This window comes from Numida meleagris, chromosome 26 (assembly GCF_002078875.1).
Source record: "Numida meleagris isolate 19003 breed g44 Domestic line chromosome 26, NumMel1.0, whole genome shotgun sequence".
Classification (NCBI taxonomy): domain Eukaryota; kingdom Metazoa; phylum Chordata; class Aves; order Galliformes; family Numididae; genus Numida; species Numida meleagris.
In genome coordinates, this window is record NC_034434.1 from 1,715,148 (window position 1) to 1,733,773 (window position 18,626).

The following is an 18,626-nucleotide window of genomic DNA, read 5'->3' on the forward strand; positions in this document are numbered from 1 at the left end:
GGGGCTGGTTGGCCTTCACCAAGTAACCCCTTCCCAATAGGACACAGCTCAGTCTCGGGAGCTATCAGAAAAAGCTCTTTACTTCCACCAGCACGCTGCTGTTCCCCTGTGTACAAGAAACGATTCAGCAAACACACCTCAGGCAGAGATTGCACCACTTGTCCTTGGAGCTGCAGGAGCCCCATCTCCATCCCCCACTGAAGGAGACCCGGAGAGCTGCAAGGACTGAGTCCTCCTCGGGCAAGGCGTAGATCTCCCTCTCCCCAGCTGATCTCTGGCAGAGGGCCCCTCTCAACCCACAGCCCCTATCCCACAAAGCCACTATTTATATCCAGGCCGGCTCAGGTTTCAGCTCCTTGCAGCAGCTGGGACACCTCCTCCCCCTGCCATGCCCCAGCCCGGAGAGCCAGGAGGGCTCGGGGCTGCCGAGGACCTTTGCGAGCAGCTGGGGGAGTGCCCATCCCCTGAGCTGGGTCCCGGGGCTCCATCGGTCTCGCCGCGAGGGGCCCGAGCCAGGCACGGGGCTTCAGCCTGCCCAGGCATTTCCTAAGAAGCAGTGCACAGCTCTAGGTACTCCTCGATGCCGTTGCTTGCTATTAGAAATGAAACCCCATATCTAAACTTCATCTAATTGTAGACAAGCTTATCCCCATCCGCCACTTGGAAAAGACGGGACTCGAACTGGTGACAACACTGAAAGGCCGAGCGGCTTGTCCGCTTTGGGCTCAGGTTGACTGACACCGCCTCCACCCAATCGGTTATCAATAAGGGCTCAAGAGCCCGCCTCGCGCCACTGCGACCCCTGGGAGCCAATGAAGTTCCGAGAACGAGCGTGGCCTCCCTCCCGGGCGGGATCGAACGCAACGGTAGGTTATTCCGTCTAGGAGGCGGGCCCTCTTTCGGAATGAAGGTCAAAGAGACCAATGGAAGACCGAGTTGGGCCAAACAGACTGGAGAGATATCCAATAGAATGCCCGAGATGCTAAGTGACAAGCAACGCAGCCAACCCGCACGAAGCGGGCGGGACTACTCGCGTGGCTTCCGCTCCCGTTGTGTGGAGGGCCGAATCGTTAACGGCCTCCGCGCTTCTCTCGCCGTCTCCGGGGTCTGGAGCCGGGCCTGGGGGTGCGGTGCCGTGCTGCGGCCTCCCCAGCTCCCCGCAGCCTCTCCGGCCTCGCTCCCCTTTCCCTTGGCTCTCTCCGCTATCCCGCATCCCTCGGTCGGGCCCAGCTCTCCCATCAGCCTCGCGCCGAGCTCAGCCCGGGCCCCCCCCTCGGCCGAGCCCGCTGCTCCCCTCAGCCCCAGCGGGGCCCCCTCGGCCGAGCCATGTCGCTGCACGGCAAGCGGAAGGAGATCTACAAATATGAGGCGCCCTGGACCGTGTACGCCATGAACTGGAGCGTGCGGCCGGACAAGCGGTTCCGCCTGGCGCTGGGCAGCTTCGTGGAGGAGTACAACAACAAGGTGGGCAGGGGCCGAGCGGGGGGGATCTCCCCCTCCGTCCCAGGGGTTGGGTGGGCTGCAGGGAGCTGCCCTGCGCGCTCTCAGCTGTTGGAGGCCGAGAGATTGGGGCTGGGGGTGGCTGGTGCTGCTGCTGCTTCTCAGGCGGCTTCCTAGCTCGGGTGGATGCGGCTTTATTCTGTGTGACAGAAAGCTTACGGCCAGGACTCGCGTTTGTACGTGTACAGGCTGCATGAGACTCTGTTAGCGACGTGCCCTTCTTATGGTGCTTTCTTGTGGAACTCTGTGTTCATAAGTCTGTAAGCCACTTCCACCAATTCGTCAGTACCTTTGCCTTTCATTGGTTGTCGTGGTGAGGTTGTGTCTTCAGTGTTTCCTCACTAGATCTAAGCAGGGAGGCTTACACTGGTAGCAGAGAGGTGCTCATCCCTTCAGACACCTGAGCCATCCTTCCTTGACAGCCTTTAATGCACTCATCTGATGTGATGAATGTGCATGAATGGAGAAGAGATGAGAAAACAGACATAGCTGTAGAGCATCCTGAAGTCAGTGTGGGACTAATGGTGTTGCCAAAGTAGCTTGGTGCGTTTATATCACGTGTGCTTTGTAGCTTTGTCAAGCTGCTTAATGGAGAAAATAATATCAGAAGTTGGTGTTGGGGATTGTGCTTTGTGCAGGGTGTGTTGAGATGAGGTGATGGTAAGGAGAGGGTGGCATCTCTTACAGGAGCTGAATGAGTGCACTTGCAGCAGCCCTGGACGTGATGCTCCTACATGAGCCAGTGACCTGGCTAGGCGTGAATTGTCTCCTCGTGCTGGTGAGCGCTTTGTGGTTCTGGGAAGGCTGCTTTCCAGGCAGGTCTGAGCTTGCAAACTTGTCATTAGTTTAAAGGCTAACTCGATAATGTTTTCTGTAGTGTATACTCTAAGAACCTAAAGTAACAATCTTCTAAACATATTTGTGTGTAGAAGCGATAGATCTTGTTAATTAGGGGTACATTTCTGTTGCCTTTACATCCTTCTGTTTGGATCATTCCCTGGGGGTTGTTCCCAATTACAGTGCAATCAGATCTGCTTTTCATTTCAGGCCTCAAGTATAAAGGCACTTGAGTCAGCAACTCTTTTTATTAAAAAAAAAAAAACCAACAGCAACAACGGCACCCAAACCAAAAACTTTACACTCACAGTTGTTGCAAACAGAAATTGTGTGGGGCTGTGTAAATTCCAGCTGTTTGTAAATACTCCCCAGAGTTTCTCTTGGTTGCTGTGCTTCAGGAATAGCTATTCTATTGACTAAAAGTCTATATAAGCACCAAATGTTATGAGATTTAATTAGTGTATAAAGCAGGGAAGTAATTGTAGAGAATGAGATGCCAGCCTGGATGCTGCTGCTACAAAAGTGAAGATGTGTCATTAAAAATTAAATTAGTACAATAAATACAGAGAAACACGAGCTTCACTTTGCTGAGACATTTTGCCACACCTCTGATAATTCAAAGAGCGGGGAGGGAGGGTTGTGTGGCCTTTTTTGTTTGATGTTTTTCACCGTGCTTTCAGTGCAGCCTTCTGTACTTCTGTTTTTTGCTGCCAACTTGTGACATCAAAATACACATAGAAGTGCAAGTGGCACCAACTAAAAGGAAAGTGCAAGAGATAATGGAAGCTCGCTTCCACTGTAACTTTCTCTTTGCACTTTGAAGGCTTTTGACAAGCTCCCAATGCCATTTCTGTTCTGTCGTTGCAGTGTTTTGTTCTAAATAACTGACTTCTTTCCTTCCCCCTGCTGCAATAAAAATCAGTTCAGAAGAGCAATTCTAGGTTTCTTTAAATCTAACCAAATAGGTGGCTGTATCTCTTCCCCATTACTCTTCTGTGTGCTTTTTTAAAAGGCTCTTAGAAAAGATTTAATGCACTAATTGTTACAGCAGAAGTTTCTAGTTTTTTCTGTTCCTGTATTAATTACCAGAGCTTGAAGTACTTACGGTTGCACACATAAAATGGCTGTTCACACCTCTGTTTTGGGGGGATTCAGTCAGCTGCCAAGCCACAACTTACTGCTGCTCCCAGACTCTTCCAACCTCTGTCAGCTCTCCCGCTAACAAGCTGTGTGGCATTCAAGAAAGCTGACTGCCAAGATCTCTTTGAACCCCAAAAGAGTTTTGTTTCGACTCCTACGCCCGTGCTGGTCAAATCACTGGTGCAGAAAGAGAGATGACTGCCCCAGGGGAAAGGACTAAAATTATTTAGGCCAGGTTTTCCTGAGCTTCTCGAATCAGCAAAGTGCTGTCAGGCTTCAGAATGTCTCATGGATCACAGGCATAAAATGGGAGGGAACTGAGGTGTTCGTAAGTTCCGCTGTGAATGCTGTGCTGCAGGCTCCTGCAGGCTTTGTGGATCAGTAATGATCTGTGGAAAACAAGGAAAGGCTGAATTCAGGGTCTGCCTGTAAGACACAACTCAAGTCTGCTTGAGAAGGAAGCGGTGCTGCGCATGGTTTGCTGCCACTGCTGGAGCAGACTGCTGGGTTATGGCTGCGTGCTTCCCCCGTTGTCACCTTATTCTGCATCATGCCTCAAATCAGAGAGCGTTCAGTGTGGCAGTTTGACCAGGGAGCTGTTGTTTGTTTTTTTTTCCTGTAAGGTTTGGATTGGCAAAGAAAAATTCATTGAATGTTGAAGATTAAATGGTGCAGCGAGAGCTGTCTGATTGCACGTGACCCTAAAATAATTGTGAAATGATGTCTTTTGGATCATGTTGAAGAGAGAGTTTTGTCAGAAGTTAATGAATGCTGATTAAAGGCACTTCTTTACTCATATGCAGTGTTGCAAATCAACCTCAGGTTAATAAGGTTTCAGTTGTGATAGGAAAATCCATTTCCAATTGCAGTGTATCTTGGTGTGTGGGAGAAACAGATCATTATGTAGCATTTCTGGCTACTGTAATAGCACAACTGCAAAACCAGTGGAGATTGAACACCCTCATTTTCCCACCAGAATCAGTTACAGGTAGATGTAGAATGTTCAGATTGTATGCTGACTAACAGTTACTTTCCTCAGTCTTAGCTGGCCTAGACTTAGGCGCTCCTTGGTGCTGGAGTTGGCAGCAAACCTTGCCAACAGGAGGGAGACACAGGGCTCGTGTATAATTAGCATCCTGAAAATAATTCCATATTTCCGTCTCCCTGTGTTCAGTCTGCGCAATCGGATGGATGAGAGGGGTTCTGTAATCGTTGTATGTGATCAGATCTTTGAATATACTGAGCTAGGAAAGAATAGAACTACTCAAGCAACGTTTTTCTGCTTCTGTCTCTGGGCAGACCAATGCCTCCTGCTCAGAATTATCACAGGCTGCTGTCAGGTCTGACAATCAGTGTCAGACAACTGGTCGTCAGCAGTTGCCAAGAGATCTTGTGTCACTTATGCGCTTTTTATTTTCTAACCTGGCCTTGCATTTGAAAATGTCAAAGATGGAAAGATGTTGGATTGCTTTTCTTCCTCTGAGAGAAGGTCAAACATGAATATACAGTGCATGAGTGTATCAGTTCACACCAACAAAAGTGAGTTCTCTGCTGCTTTAAATTTGCTTCTGGTTATGGCTGTGTAATACACTCATGTTGAGCTGAAAACGGCATAAGCGAAGGAGAAGAAATGATTAGAAATTAGAAGTCACTTGTTTTCTGATTCTGACCTTGCCACAAGATTTTCTATGACCAAGGACAATTTGCTTCCTTTGTAAAATCTGCTTAGTATTTCTGATCCCTAAAGGAGTTAGAAAGCTTTTTGTCAGTCACTTCAGAAGGCTGGGAGACTCTTGGCTGGTTCCTGTTGTAGTGTGATGAATAATAAGGAGTAGCTGTTATGAAGAGAGTGCAAGGCAGACATCCAGCTAAGCTTCTAAAAACAGTCTGTATGTTTTCTAGGGGTCGTTACAGTGTGGAAGGGATGGATCTCCAGTTTGATAAGGGGAAGGCTGGCATTTGTTAGGAGCATCTCTAAATGGACTTGTACCTGCTGATGTTACAGGGGAAGGACTGCTGAAGGACTTCTTGTTGTGTTGGTGGGGGGGGATACAGTAGATTTCCAGACTAGTTTAAACATATAATTTATTAACCAGATTGCTTATGGGAGAATATTCAGGTATTGTCCAGATAAACATCTTAGAATAAGTCTATTAAGCCACAGTCTCCAGGAGGAAGCTGCTGTGTGGAAAGTATTAGGAAGTTCCTACCATGAGCAGCTTGCAAACTAATTGTAGTGAGTTGTCCTCTTACTGTTTGTGTTTGGGCAGCATTTAACACAGTGGGGCTCTCAACCTGTTTAGGTCTTGCAGTCACTGCTAGGGTAAACGTGTCCTCCCAGCCCACGTTGTTCTCTGAACGCTTTCTGACATGTCAATATTTTTCTAATAACATAATGTCTGGGACTTCAAGCATTACTTCAGGTGTTGTCATACCCAAGCAATGTGGAGATGGTTTCTTGTCTGCTGTGTCTTGCTTTACTTTCACAACAGGGCGTTATCACGTTACTCTGCAAAGAAAACAAACACCTAATTTGGAGATCAGCTGCATAAAATCTGGCAGCAGACCTCCGTTCTTGGTCCCTCTCTCACAAAACACTTGAATAATTACGTAAACATTGTCTCTTCCCCCTCCATTTTTCAAGTTTGAATGCTATTTACTTTCTGACTCTGGAGTGGAAGTAATCTGTGTTTTAGTTTTGTGCTATTGTGACAGAATGCATTAGTTAATGTGGTATTGAGAACAGCTTGGTAGCTGGCTGATGGTGACCTGTTGCAGTCTGCAGGGTTATAGCTAAGAGCACAATGATACGGGCTTTAATTGTTGGTTGTTATGCAAGCCATGGCTTGTCTGGCTCTCTGAAGCATCACTGACAGCATCAGTTCAGTTGAAGATGAGTTGGAATAATGCTTGCACAGTTTATCATTTAAACAAGGCTTTGCAGCCAGGGGAAAATAGAAGGGTGGTCTTTAATCCTTTAGGAGATTGGATTTTGCTTCACTTAAGATCATCTCTTCAAAGTAAAGCAGTGTGGTGATTACGTGTACTTCACTTTGATTCCTAGCTGAGGCATGTAAGCAGAGCTTTAAATATTTCTCATTCCACTGACGTGATGGTCTTTTTAAATTGTCCTTGAGGTTACAAAAGGCATCCCTCTGAAATGCACTCCATCTTAATGTTGTAATTATATATTATTATTTTGATAAAAATCCTTTCTTTTAAATACGGCTTCGTACAGGTACAGCTTGTTGGTTTGGATGAAGAGAGTTCAGAGTTCATCTGCAGGAACACCTTTGATCACCCTTACCCCACCACAAAGCTCATGTGGATCCCAGACACCAAGGGAGTGTATCCAGACCTGCTGGCAACCAGTGGTGACTATCTGCGTGTGTGGAGAGTGAGTAAATTCTGTTCTGTGCTTCTAAATTCTCCCTGGGGAAAGAAGAATGGTGATATTAGCTGTGTTGCACGTTGATCTCATTTTCACTCGAGACCAGATTTTTCACTGTCCTTCCAGGATGCTTTGCACTTGCTGCGGTGTGAAGGTTAAGACATAAAATGAAGTCAGAGCACTTGATAACTTACTGGGTTTTTTTAACGGCAGTAATGATGTTATGAAATATGAAGGCTATACGAGAAGCAGATGTATGATGACAGTTGCTGTTTGAATCACCTCATTGAAGATAGAGGTGGTGATTGTGTTTTCCAGAGTTTTAAGTTGTAAAGCTGAGCGGATAGAAACCTGGGATTAATACCTTGTGTGTTGGGATTAGTACCTTATGTGTTGGAAGGGCAAGTGGAGCCAGTCATGTGATGATGCTATTCCAGTCAGATGTTTTGCTTTTTCTAAAGGTGGGTGAAACAGAAACCCGGCTGGAGTGTTTGCTGAACAATAACAAGAACTCTGATTTCTGTGCTCCACTAACATCATTTGATTGGAACGAAGTGGATCCTTACCTCCTTGGTGAGACTGACAAAATGAAAAAGACACACTCTTGAATTAAGTCTGGCGAAGCCCCAGTGTGATTATGTTTGGTTCTTTTTGGTTTTGACTCAAGGCTTAAGGGATGGAGAAGTTCATCCCAGACCTGCATCTTCCACACAGATGGAGGTAGACATAAGCTATTTACACTCTATACCTGTGTGAAAGACCATAGCTGCAGCTAAAAGGTTTGGGTTATTTAAATGCATGATAGACTGCCTTACATTCTTCACTTTAATTGTATGCTGTTCTTGTAGCTGTTTTGCTCTGTAGATGTCAGAAACTATTACCACTTAGTGCATTAGTGTAATTTGTGAGAATTTTACTGTTGTTTTCCTAAAATAAGTGCTTTTATTTCAGGTACTTCTAGCATTGACACAACCTGCACTATTTGGGGTCTGGAGACAGGACAGGTTCTGGGAAGAGTAAATCTGGTCTCTGGCCATGTCAAGACCCAGCTTATTGCACATGACAAAGAGGTGATGGATATTTTTGGTTGTTTACATTGCACTTTTTTTTTTCTTCAAGCAGTAAAAGAACAGATCTTTTGTTTTCCCCGTTTTTCTTGAGAAATCTGATTGTTCAAAAGTCTAATGGTCTAAAATTAAGATGTATGGGTTTTACATACATTAATTATGGGTAAGGTGCAGTTTTAATGTATTACAAACTAATTAAAGCTGTTCAGTTGGCTATCAGACCTACTCTGCTTCTCAACATAGAATCTCAACTTGAGAATATGTTGGTTTCTACAAGATTATGCTACAGAATATTTTTGAAAAATGAGTTAAAACATCAAACTGGAATTGTAATCAACCACGTATCAAAGGCAGTAAACAGCTTACAGGATTCCTTCATTTTAACATAAAATCTGAGTCCAGAAAGTAAATATGTTCCTTTTCAAAGAATAATCCTGTAATGACACAACTCATTTTTTTTTCCCCTCCCTTTGGCAAATACTTAAGAACTCGCTAGGAAACTCAAGCGTTTGACAAAAACACGTTACTACTATTTCTGCTGTTCGTATGGCAAATCCATTTAGCTGTAAAGTAGGAGGCAGTGTGCTCACTAGAACTGAGGTTGTATTTCTCTGTTTTGGTGTTGAGCAGGTGTATGACATAGCATTTAGCCGTGCAGGTGGTGGGAGAGATATGTTCGCTTCGGTTGGTGCGGATGGCTCGGTGAGGATGTTTGACCTCCGTCACCTGGAACATAGCACCATAATTTATGAAGACCCACAGCACCATCCATTGCTGCGTCTCTGCTGGAATAAGCAGGATCCCAATTATCTTGCCACGATGGCCATGGATGGCATGGAGGTAAGGCACTAGTTCTTCTGCAGAAGGAACAAGGTGATTTGAGGGAGCTGGCTTGGTCATTAATACTTACTTTTTGAAATGAGGGGTGCAGTATCAGTACATGGTTATGATAAGGGCCAATTCTTATTGCAGTAATTTCAGTAGGAGCTAGAGGTAAGTTTGACATTACAAACTTGAAGATCTCTATGCCTTCTATGTATTTCAGCTGATTTTTGAGGGTTCTGTGAGCCAGTTGGGCAGCAGCTATCACATAAAATCATAAGTGCAAGTATTTTAGTCACCTTGTTCTTTCTCAGCTCCGTGCACAAGGCAGCGTACTTTAGATTTTTACCTGTACTGCTTCAGGGAAGCGTGAGTCATTTTTTTCATAACTCACAAGCCTCCTATGTGAGGTCTGACTACTTTTGAGATGCACATAACACGCTGACCAGCTAGAAACTATTATTTGAGAACACTGTGAGCTTGCCAAATGCATCCTTTAGGAAGGTATTTAATACCTTAATTCAAAACTTTCTGTTTTCTGGAAGGGAAGGGGGGGTGGAAATACAAGTTATTAACTTGGTTTGATTTTTGTTTCTGAAGGTTGTGATTCTAGATGTCAGAGTTCCCTGCACTCCTGTTGCCAGGTTAAACAACCACAGAGCATGCGTAAATGGAATTGCTTGGGCACCTCATTCTTCCTGCCATATTTGCACAGCAGGTAAGTGTGGAAAGAGATTCTTGATCAGTCTCTCACTGTCTCTGTTGGTGAATCTCTGGGGGTCTTTCATTACACTTGCAAAATCCTCTCTTCCCAGAAATCAATGCAGTTCTCATCCTGCCTTTTTGCTAAAGATTATTTGCAGTTTACAGCACTTTGATAGTGACTTTCCTAACATCTTTATGGAAATAGACACCTACTAGGGTTTATTGGGTGAAAGTAGTGAGCCTAGTGCCCTAACTGTGCATCCCCTTTGGCTAAGCTATATTACTTCAACTCTGCTTAACTTTTTTTGCAATCTAGTTCTCAAATGTTTTCGCTTTATCTGAGTTCCACCAGTTGTGTTTTTAACTTTGTATGACATAATTATCTGCAGATGTGTACAGGTTTTTCTTGGAGAACAGTTCTATCACTGTATCTGTCTTGATTTCTTGTCTGAACTGCAAGAGCTGTATTCGAGCTAGCTTCTTTTACTGCACCCCTTTTAGTAGCTACCTATGGAAATCTTGTTACACGTTGATCTTACTTAGGATTTTGTTTTCTTTTGTAGCGGATGACCATCAGGCTCTCATCTGGGACATCCAGCAAATGCCTCGTGCCATTGAGGACCCTATCTTGGCCTATACAGCAGAGGGAGAAATCAACAATGTACAGTGGGCATCAACTCAGCCAGACTGGATAGCTATCTGCTACAACAACTGCCTGGAAATTTTGAGAGTGTAACACTGCTGCTTCATGCCAAATTGAGGCAGGGCTGTATAACTTCCCCACCCCTCTAAAGTAAGAACAACACAAGTCAAGTGGCCAGTATCTGTTGTTGCTTTGCATCTACTGTTCCAAGAAACTGTTACAAGAATCAATGGCAGGTGTCTCCTGTCTCTCCAGGACTCTAAAATGCAGAGACATGCTGAGCCTCTTGGACCTTTCGGGTTCTGGTTTTCTTTTTTTTTTTTTTTTCCTCAGTTAAAGTTCTGTATATTTGTTTGTTGACTGTGTTAATAAGCTTGCAGGCTTTAAGTTGCTGCATATGTCCAAGTGTTTGTCAGCTAGCCGGGGCGGCACATCTAGCTAGTTTAACAGATGCAAGTGCAAAACAAGGTGGGGAAAAAGATGGTAATGTTAACAGCCACCTTGGCAGGAATCTTTATCATTCCTGTTGTTGCTGCCTCAAAACTGTTGAAACATTTGTATGTTTTTTATATATTGGGCTAACTTTCTATTGAGTAAGGCTTTTCTCCCGAATTCTTACTTTTGATATGTGATCCACTTCCATATACCCAAAGCAGGATATCTTTGTTGATACAAATCACAATAACACTGCAGGCTCCCTGGCAGTAAAGGCCTGCCAGAACTAACTGTTGCCTTGGCTCTCAATACCTGGTTACCTGGTGCTGTGAAGTACAAGTACTTGTTGCACAATTTCTTTACACTTTTCTGATGCTAGAGGCAGTTGCTACTATGGTAGGCCTTATTTTTAAATTATAACTGAATTTACTGTGTGTCTGCTGCAGTTGTGTTAGCTAACAGAATGGAAATGGGTTTCAGAAAGAAGGTACTTGCATGAGTTGAGCTCCCTCTGAGGGAAATGACTTCAGAAAAAAATGTTATTTGTAATGGACTCTGGATTGACGTTTCCAATGAAATGATTTCCCCTTAGAGGGCTTACTATCTGAACCAAAATAAAATGGTTTCACACTTTGTAGCTTGCTTGATTGGCAAATAATACAAGCAAGATCTTGTGGTTAACCTGTACCATGGAGCTTCTTTGCATTTGTTCTGTGTTCCTGGGAGTTCTTGAAAGGAGTACACTTTTTTCCTAAATGTATTTGCTTTGTTCTGTCAGGTCTTGTTGAATGAGCGAGATGAGTTGGAAGAACTCGTCCACTATCCAAGTGAAAGCTGTTTCTCTGAAAGAAATTATTCCCTAATGTAACACACAGAAGACAGATTTCGAATGAAAGAAACAGTGCCACAGAGGCTGTAGTTTAGTACTTGTCATCCTTGTGTCTATTTGAGATGCATCCAAGGGCGTCTGTTTCTGTTTTGAATAGTGGAATGCTCTACAGTAATACGTTGTAATCAAAGCTGAGTGGATTAGACAAGATAAAAATCTTTAGTGAAGTCTTAATATGACGCAGGTATTTAGATAAAAGCTCCACAGTACTCTTCTTCCAATGAGGACATGACAACTGTAGCTGGTCCGTGAGGGTACACCAGCTGAGTTTTGATGGAAGTGTCAGAGATGATCAGCATTGTCTTTGCACCTGATGTATATTCACCTACAACTGCAGGCAGCATTGGAAATAGCAGGGCACTGGCAAACTTGTGTTTTCTTAGCTTATGTGGGAAAGGCAAGTTGGGAAAAGTGATTGCAGGGAAGTAGCAAAGCTGATGCAGAAAGCACTGTCCTGTACAGAATGGACTCTGGAAATTTATGTCATTCTGGACATAAGAATGTTCTTGCCTAGATAACTTCTTGACATGGAGCTCAGAAAATTTGCACTGCCTTGTGAATCTGTTTGCAGTTCATTAGGGGCAGCGTTACTGCATCACCTCTTCTAATATCAGAGCAAGGACTCTTTAATGGTTTAAGCTCGTGTTTTGTCAGTGGCATTCTGTGCTCAGCTGTGGGATTTCTGACAGCAGGCTTCGTTTGGCTTGACAGTCAGTTAGTCATACTAGCTATGGTGCTGAGAGTAGTGTGTTCCACTGATAACTTGATCTAGATGTCAGAGCATTATTAGCCAGAGAGTTGGCTTATAACTTTATACAGTAGCACTTCATCTTAAATTGTAAAATACTTATGCAGAATTAAGTGAAAATTAGGGTTTTCTTAGCAGCGGCATACAATTACATTCACAGCTTTAGAAACTCATAAAAATACATCCACTGACTTATAATGTACTGTTTAATTACAAACAGTAGGCATAATGTCCCGTGTCACTGAGAGGGATTTTAACTTTGGCTTGGAGTGCAAGCTGAATTGTTGCTGGACAAGCTTTTAATTTGATTTGTGGATTGGGGAATGATGGGAACTACCAGAAGTCCTCTTCATGTTTCAGAGTCTCACCCTTGTATGGGTGGCATGAGTAAAAAATAAAAAATAAAAAGATGAAGATGCCTGCTGCGTGGCAGCAGATTTGTTTTAAACAACTGTAGAATTGTTCTTTAAAAAAGATAGAAGCTAATTCAGTTGAAAATAAAGTGGCAAAAAGATTCCATAGACTTTACTAAATGGCAAACACAGTCTGTTCCTCTAGGAATAGAATCTCTTGTGCTTTGATGGTTAAAAGCTTGTGAATGGAGAGGCTAATCATTAGCAAAAGCTCCCTGGTTATTTCATATTAGAGAACTACTATCCTGTCATGAACGCAACGAGCATCAGTCCCTCCATTCATAAAACTGATTGAAGTTCACTCGTGGAATTGAGTTCTCATTCCAAACTACTCAAAGGCAAGTGAAGGAATTTTGTAGACTCCAGTGGATTCTAAATAAAGCGTGTATCCTTTTTGTTTAGCCAGTTGAGCCACCTCCCAGATCTGTAACGTGTTGCTTTGGGCATAATCTGTTGTCGTTCTTCATATGAAATTACATTTGAGATCACTAGAGGCTGTTTTGGAACAGGGAAATGCTACTTAAAATAGCTTCTTTTTCAGAGAAGTCACTTGGAAGGTTAATGACTGAAAAAGATAGGAAAATCCTCATGGGTGAGATGTTCTCTAGTGGAAATGGCACTTCCATATAGCGAGGAAGTGAGAGACTTGGATGCCCTTCTGCCAGCACCCGCTGACGCAGTGGCAGCGAGCTGACTGTCTGCTTGCTGGTTCAGCTTTATTTGCAAGATAAAATAAAACCTTGAGACTTGTCCCTGTAGCCTGTGAATCAGAAGATACAGTTTAGCTCGTTTTATTGGCTTAACTTTCAGTTCTGTTAGGTAAGAAACCCCCATAAGCATTACATTTTTTCCAAGTTCATGCATAAAAATACTTTGGTGTTTGATCTTTTATTATTCTGTGCTCGCAGAATAATAATAGGATGCAGAGCAACTGCTTCACATCCCCGGAGTATGAAGTAACAAGAAAGGAGAAGCATGAGTGTCAGTGAGGTTAGAAAAACAGAAACTTGCTATGATTGGTACAGACATGATTTTGATACTTGTACAGCAATGTCAATTTTCTCTGACTTCCCTAGTTCTGTAGCACTTCAGTTGATTGATTCCAGATATGCTATTGTCTGGTGGTTGTGTTCTGTTGAAACCAAGCTTTCCATAGGCTTCTGCTATTGTGTGGGCAACTGGCTGTTAGTGTATTGGCTCTCAGCCAGGAGATCTCAGTCGTGTGATACCTCATTAGTGAGGCTGAAAACCTACAGCAAACGAGATGGATGTTGAATGCGCGTGTAGTGTGCTAACTCTTAATTGTCAAAATGGCCTATGGTCAGTTGCATCTACTGGACTTGTACTTCTGCGTGCAGGGATTTAGAAGGCAAGGATTTGAGTGCTTTGACAATCTATTTAGAAAGGATACGGCGCTTTCAAAGTGTGATATGAAAGGAGACTGTTAATACAAGTTGTTCCTTACGGAACCTTGAAATGTACTTAAAAGGGGAGGCATTGCCTCTCATAAGTCAAAGTTAATGATCCTTTCAAAACTTAGCTGTAATTACTCTCCTGAATGTTCTGGATAATAGTAAAAAGGTCTATTTTTGCCTGGTGTCGCAGTGAGAAAGCTGCATCAGTCTCAACTATAGATCATTGCCTACCAGGGACTAGGTGAGGGGAGGAGTCCAATATTTTGGAATTCACAGATGCTCTTGTGCTTGATTTAAATGTAAATTAAAAAGCTGAGTGTGTCTGTTTTGTTCTCTTGCAGATGGCACTTTAACAAGTATATTTTTGGTAAGATTAGAAGGAGAGTCATCTTTTCCTCAGTCTTTTTATGGTAGCCGTTTGTGTTTTGTATAAAATGTTAAATACAACAGTCACTGCAGTCCTAAACTGGCTGTGGTTGTCAGTGTCTAGTGGGCCCTTATCTGTTTCTACTGAACACCAAAACCATGAGCACTTGACAATACTGTTAATGTTAAACTGAAGCTCTCTAGTTAGAGAGTGGCACAACCTTACAAGGCAACTTGTAATTTAGTGCTGCTTGTCACCCTTTCGCTTTGCTTAGGAGCTTGGCAGTGTCTGGAAATCCTCCTTGAGTTTGGGAATGATGGCAGTGGTGGCAGATTAGTTGTGTACAGATGTAAATGGATTCTTGGAGTAACTTATTTTTATGATAGAACAATTGCTGCTGGTGGTAAATTGACACAACCTAGATTCTTGAGCCTGTGGGTTCCCTGTGTTTAATGGTGCTCTGACTCTTCCAGGACATCCGTAGAAGGATCAGTGACTGCAGGGGTAAGCTGTTGGCTCAGTACGTTGCAGAAGTTCTGGTTCCATCAACATACTGAAATGGTTTGTCTTCCCATTGCTGGTTGGCAAAGTGGTCCACGCTGTGTTATCCAGCCAGTTAACACAGGTTATCTCTGGTACGTGCTTACTGCTTTCTGCTTTGAGGAGCAATGTTCCAGAGCAGGACTGTATTTATTGTACAATGGACATTTCGATTGAGGTTTTCAAAGCCTGTTCTAGAATGGGCAAGATACTGTCAGTTGTGGTCCCTGTTTCTCTTGACTTTTGCAGAGGTCAAGATTTATTTGTATGTGGCACTTAAAGAGCACTTTCTCATGCTTGCTTAGAGAGGCAGCTGTATTTTCCCCTGCTTACCTGAGAAGAGTCAGAAATGTTTTATTGTTGAGGATATTGGGAGTGTAGCCTGCCCCTGACTCTTCTTTCAGGAGATCTCCAGAACTTCTTAGCAGCACCATTCACCAGCACTAAAAAAGCAGGAACAATTAAAAATGCACCTAAAAACCACTTACCAGATGCTCATGGCAGACTCCAGAGGCAAAGGCATTTGTGAAACGTGCTCGCTGCTGTCTAATTTCAGAAGACAACTTTGCCAAGTATCTCGGTGCCCTTTTGTGCAGCCTTTGATACTCAGCATCAAGCTAGAATCTTTTTACTCATGATTTGTAAAAAAGAAAAGAAATCCATACGGCTTCCATTCAGTTTATCCCTCTTCAGAAAATGTAAAAAAAAATAAAAAATAGATTATTTCCTGAAAACCATTGCTGCCCAGGGTAACTGTGAGCCCATGGTGCAGCTCTCACTGATAGCTACAAGTCAACATCCCTTGGAGTTTGCTTTCCTGGTAGTAAAACATGGGGCTCTTGGGTCTCTGTTCGAGGTAACGGTTGGGTCTGCCAAACCTGAACAAAGGCAGAAATGTGAGAACCAGTGAAGGAAAGAGTCATAGTGCAGCTGTGAGGCAATGCGTTGCTTTTCTTTTGGACGACCTGATGAACATGAATTCTGAAATTTACTATTTAAAAACAAGCTTTTTTTTAAACTTGGGTTGCTAGCCGTGTAAAATGTAATTTAAATCTGTTGCGCCGAAGCATTTTTGTTACTGATAGTCAGTAGGAGCTGTTTACTTTTGTGTGTTTCTTCCCTTCTGCTCTTTCCATTCACAGTCCCGTTGTGGTAATTTCCTGAAGGTGTAATCTTTGTAGCATGATTGTACAAACGTTCATATGAAATTCCTGACTTCTTGTTCTCACTAAAATATGCTGAAGCAATAGTAGTTTTACTTCTGTCCTCCTTTCCTCCCCTTCCACGTTGAGATTTGCAACTTTGCTACTATACTGTCCTAGAGGAATCCTAGTATCCTGCTATCCAACAGACGTATGTTGTTGACATGGATAACTGCAGTGTCTCTACTCCTTTATTTTTATGGAGAAAATACAAAAGGTTTTGTTACAATGGATTTTAACACCCGAGTCATGGAACCGTGTTGTTGAAACTCTGTAAATTTGAAGGCAATTTTCTGAAATCGCTTGAAAGTGGAATGTTGCACCCTTTTATGCTATTTCCTGCTTCCTATGTAGTTTTATTCAGATTTTTTAACCTTCTTTCTAAGTTTCAGCCTCCTGTGTATTAGGTACAGTATTTTCTGCCTTTCATACTTTGTAATAAAAATGGAACATTTGTAGATTGACTGCAGTTCACTGTGTGGTGAGTCAAACCTGGTACCCGTGGGGCTGGCAGGGAGATGCTTCTCGCAGGATGCACAAAGCCTGGTTCAAGTTCACTGCTGAGAAAGGTAGGGTGACTGCTTCATCCTGGCTCTGCTTTACAACACTGCTGCAATTTTGTATAACTCTCATCCTACTAATACCCAAACTAACCTGCTTGTTCTAGCTACTCTTGGGTTACTCCAAATAATTATAGTGTTAGGATGCCAGTCATAAAAGAGCTTGAACAGAATGGCTAATAATAAAAGTATGCCCTCGTTTACTTTCTAAAACCAAATGAGCACACGTTGCCTGTACACTAGTGTTGTCTGTGCTCATGTTTTCTAACTTTGTATAGTATTTCTCCCTACAGAACAAATGGTAATTATCTGTCCTCGTGTTTTTTGTATTTAAGATGAGGGGAAGAGGGATTTTCTAATACAAATAATTGGTCTCTAAGGCTTTCTGAAAACAGGCAAATTAAAGACAAAGCAATTAGGCTCTTATTTAGCTTCTAAGTCTCTTGTGTGCAGGTGACCTCTGTTAAAGGGTGTTTTCTTTACAGGCTCTGTCACTGTTGTCACCATTGCTAGCCCTGGGATCTAGAAGGGGAATATAGAGTAGCAGAATGTGAAAATCTGTCTTACCTTAGAGCTTGGTGAGCAGGACTGATGACTTCAGTGAGTATTTAGATTAACTCTAGTTCAGCTAAACTGTTGTCTGACATCTAGTGTACTTTCAGATTCTTTTCTAATTCTTTGTGTACTGGCTTTGAAACAAAAGCTTTTTAAGCTTCATGACCACAATGGAAAGAGTTGCCTGCAAAGATGCTGCACTGTTTTTAAGCTATATATGGACTTTGTTCAACTAATCCATATTTGGATAAGATGCTTTCCTTCTAAGAGTTGTTTGTCTTTACCCTAGAAATGTATTTACAGAATCCTAGATCTGTTTCATGGAGGATTCTGAAACAACAATCCAAAGAAATTTTCTAAGCTTCCACTCCAGTGGAAGTTAAAGCAAGAAATTAAATTGCTGCATGCCAAATTCCAGCAACTGCTTTCAATATTGGAGATGCACTGCATCAGCTTCCCGTCTGGGGGAATGTGCTCTCTTCATTGTAGAGGTAAATAACAGTGTGTACTCAAATAGTATCACACTTGCATCTGCTTGAATGTGGAGAGATCTCCAGCAGCAAATAGTTAATGCCAGAGTTCAAAGATGCTAAGCAATACATGCTGTATTTTTAGTGACTATAAGCTGACAAAAAAACCTCCATCTCTGTATGGGAGCAACTAAAGCAGAAAAGTAGCGTCCATTGTAAAGCCAAATCACTCTTCTGTTTTTTTTTTATTTTAATTTTGCTTAAAGTCTACCTTAAATCTGTCCTTTCTGCTCAGCATAAATGTTTTAAATTTCTCCTCATCCAGTATGGGACGATGGAAAATGCAACAAAAATACTATCAGTGACTGCAGGGCATCCTCCAGCAGAGGGGACTCGACCTGTCTTTCTCATTTTGTGATATCTACCTACCATGTTGTTGTTGTTGTCACTGATTTGCCATCATTTCCCTTCATTAGGACCAGTAGGTTGCTAAAAGATGTCAGCTGGGTAGGATGAGGAGGCTAACTCAGCAGTAACCAAACAGATCCACCTGTTCCTATAGACACACTGTCTCTTCAGCAGTAAAGACTAGAAGTCTATAAAATATGCCTGGAAGCAACTGGTTTGGGTCCTAATTAAGTCCTGTGGGAAAGACTACTGACAACTTCTGCAAATTGGACGTACTAGTGCAAAAATTCAGGAGCTGGTAGATGATGAGAGAAACAGACTGCTTGTCAGTGTGGCAAAATAAGTGTCATTAAGTCCTGGGGAGGAATATGTGTAGAAATGAAATAACAAGAGGTTCTCTACTCTTCTCTACCCTAAGGAACAACTGACATCTGCCATGGCTGGCTGACTTGCTTGCTGCGTGACCCTGTGAAAGGTACAGCTCTTAACAGCTGTAAGTGAAAAGCACTTAATTAATCA

At 42.9% G+C, this 18,626-nt stretch overlaps 1 protein-coding gene across 1 annotated transcript; it reads left to right on the forward strand.

The window, feature by feature from the left end:
* Positions 1,023–16,578, forward strand: DCAF7 (DDB1 and CUL4 associated factor 7). The gene is made up of 7 exons (XM_021377794.1): positions 1,023–1,464; positions 6,716–6,874; positions 7,330–7,441; positions 7,820–7,938; positions 8,566–8,775; positions 9,358–9,475; positions 10,026–16,578. The coding sequence occupies exons 1-7, from the start codon at positions 1,327–1,329 to the stop codon at positions 10,196–10,198; spliced, it is 1,029 nt and encodes a 342-aa protein (XP_021233469.1). The 5' UTR covers positions 1,023–1,326; the 3' UTR covers positions 10,199–16,578.

Excerpts from the sequence above, each read along its gene's own strand:
- DCAF7 (XM_021377794.1), top strand. The coding sequence starts at position 1,327 with ATGTCGCTGCACGGCAAGCGGAAGGAGATCTACAAATATGAGGCGCCC. Across the intron at positions 1,465-6,715 it reads TGGAGGAGTACAACAACAAG|GTACAGCTTGTTGGTTTGGA; the intron begins GTGGGCAGGGGC and ends GGCTTCGTACAG. Across the intron at positions 9,476-10,025 it reads CTGCCATATTTGCACAGCAG|CGGATGACCATCAGGCTCTC; the intron begins GTAAGTGTGGAA and ends TTTCTTTTGTAG.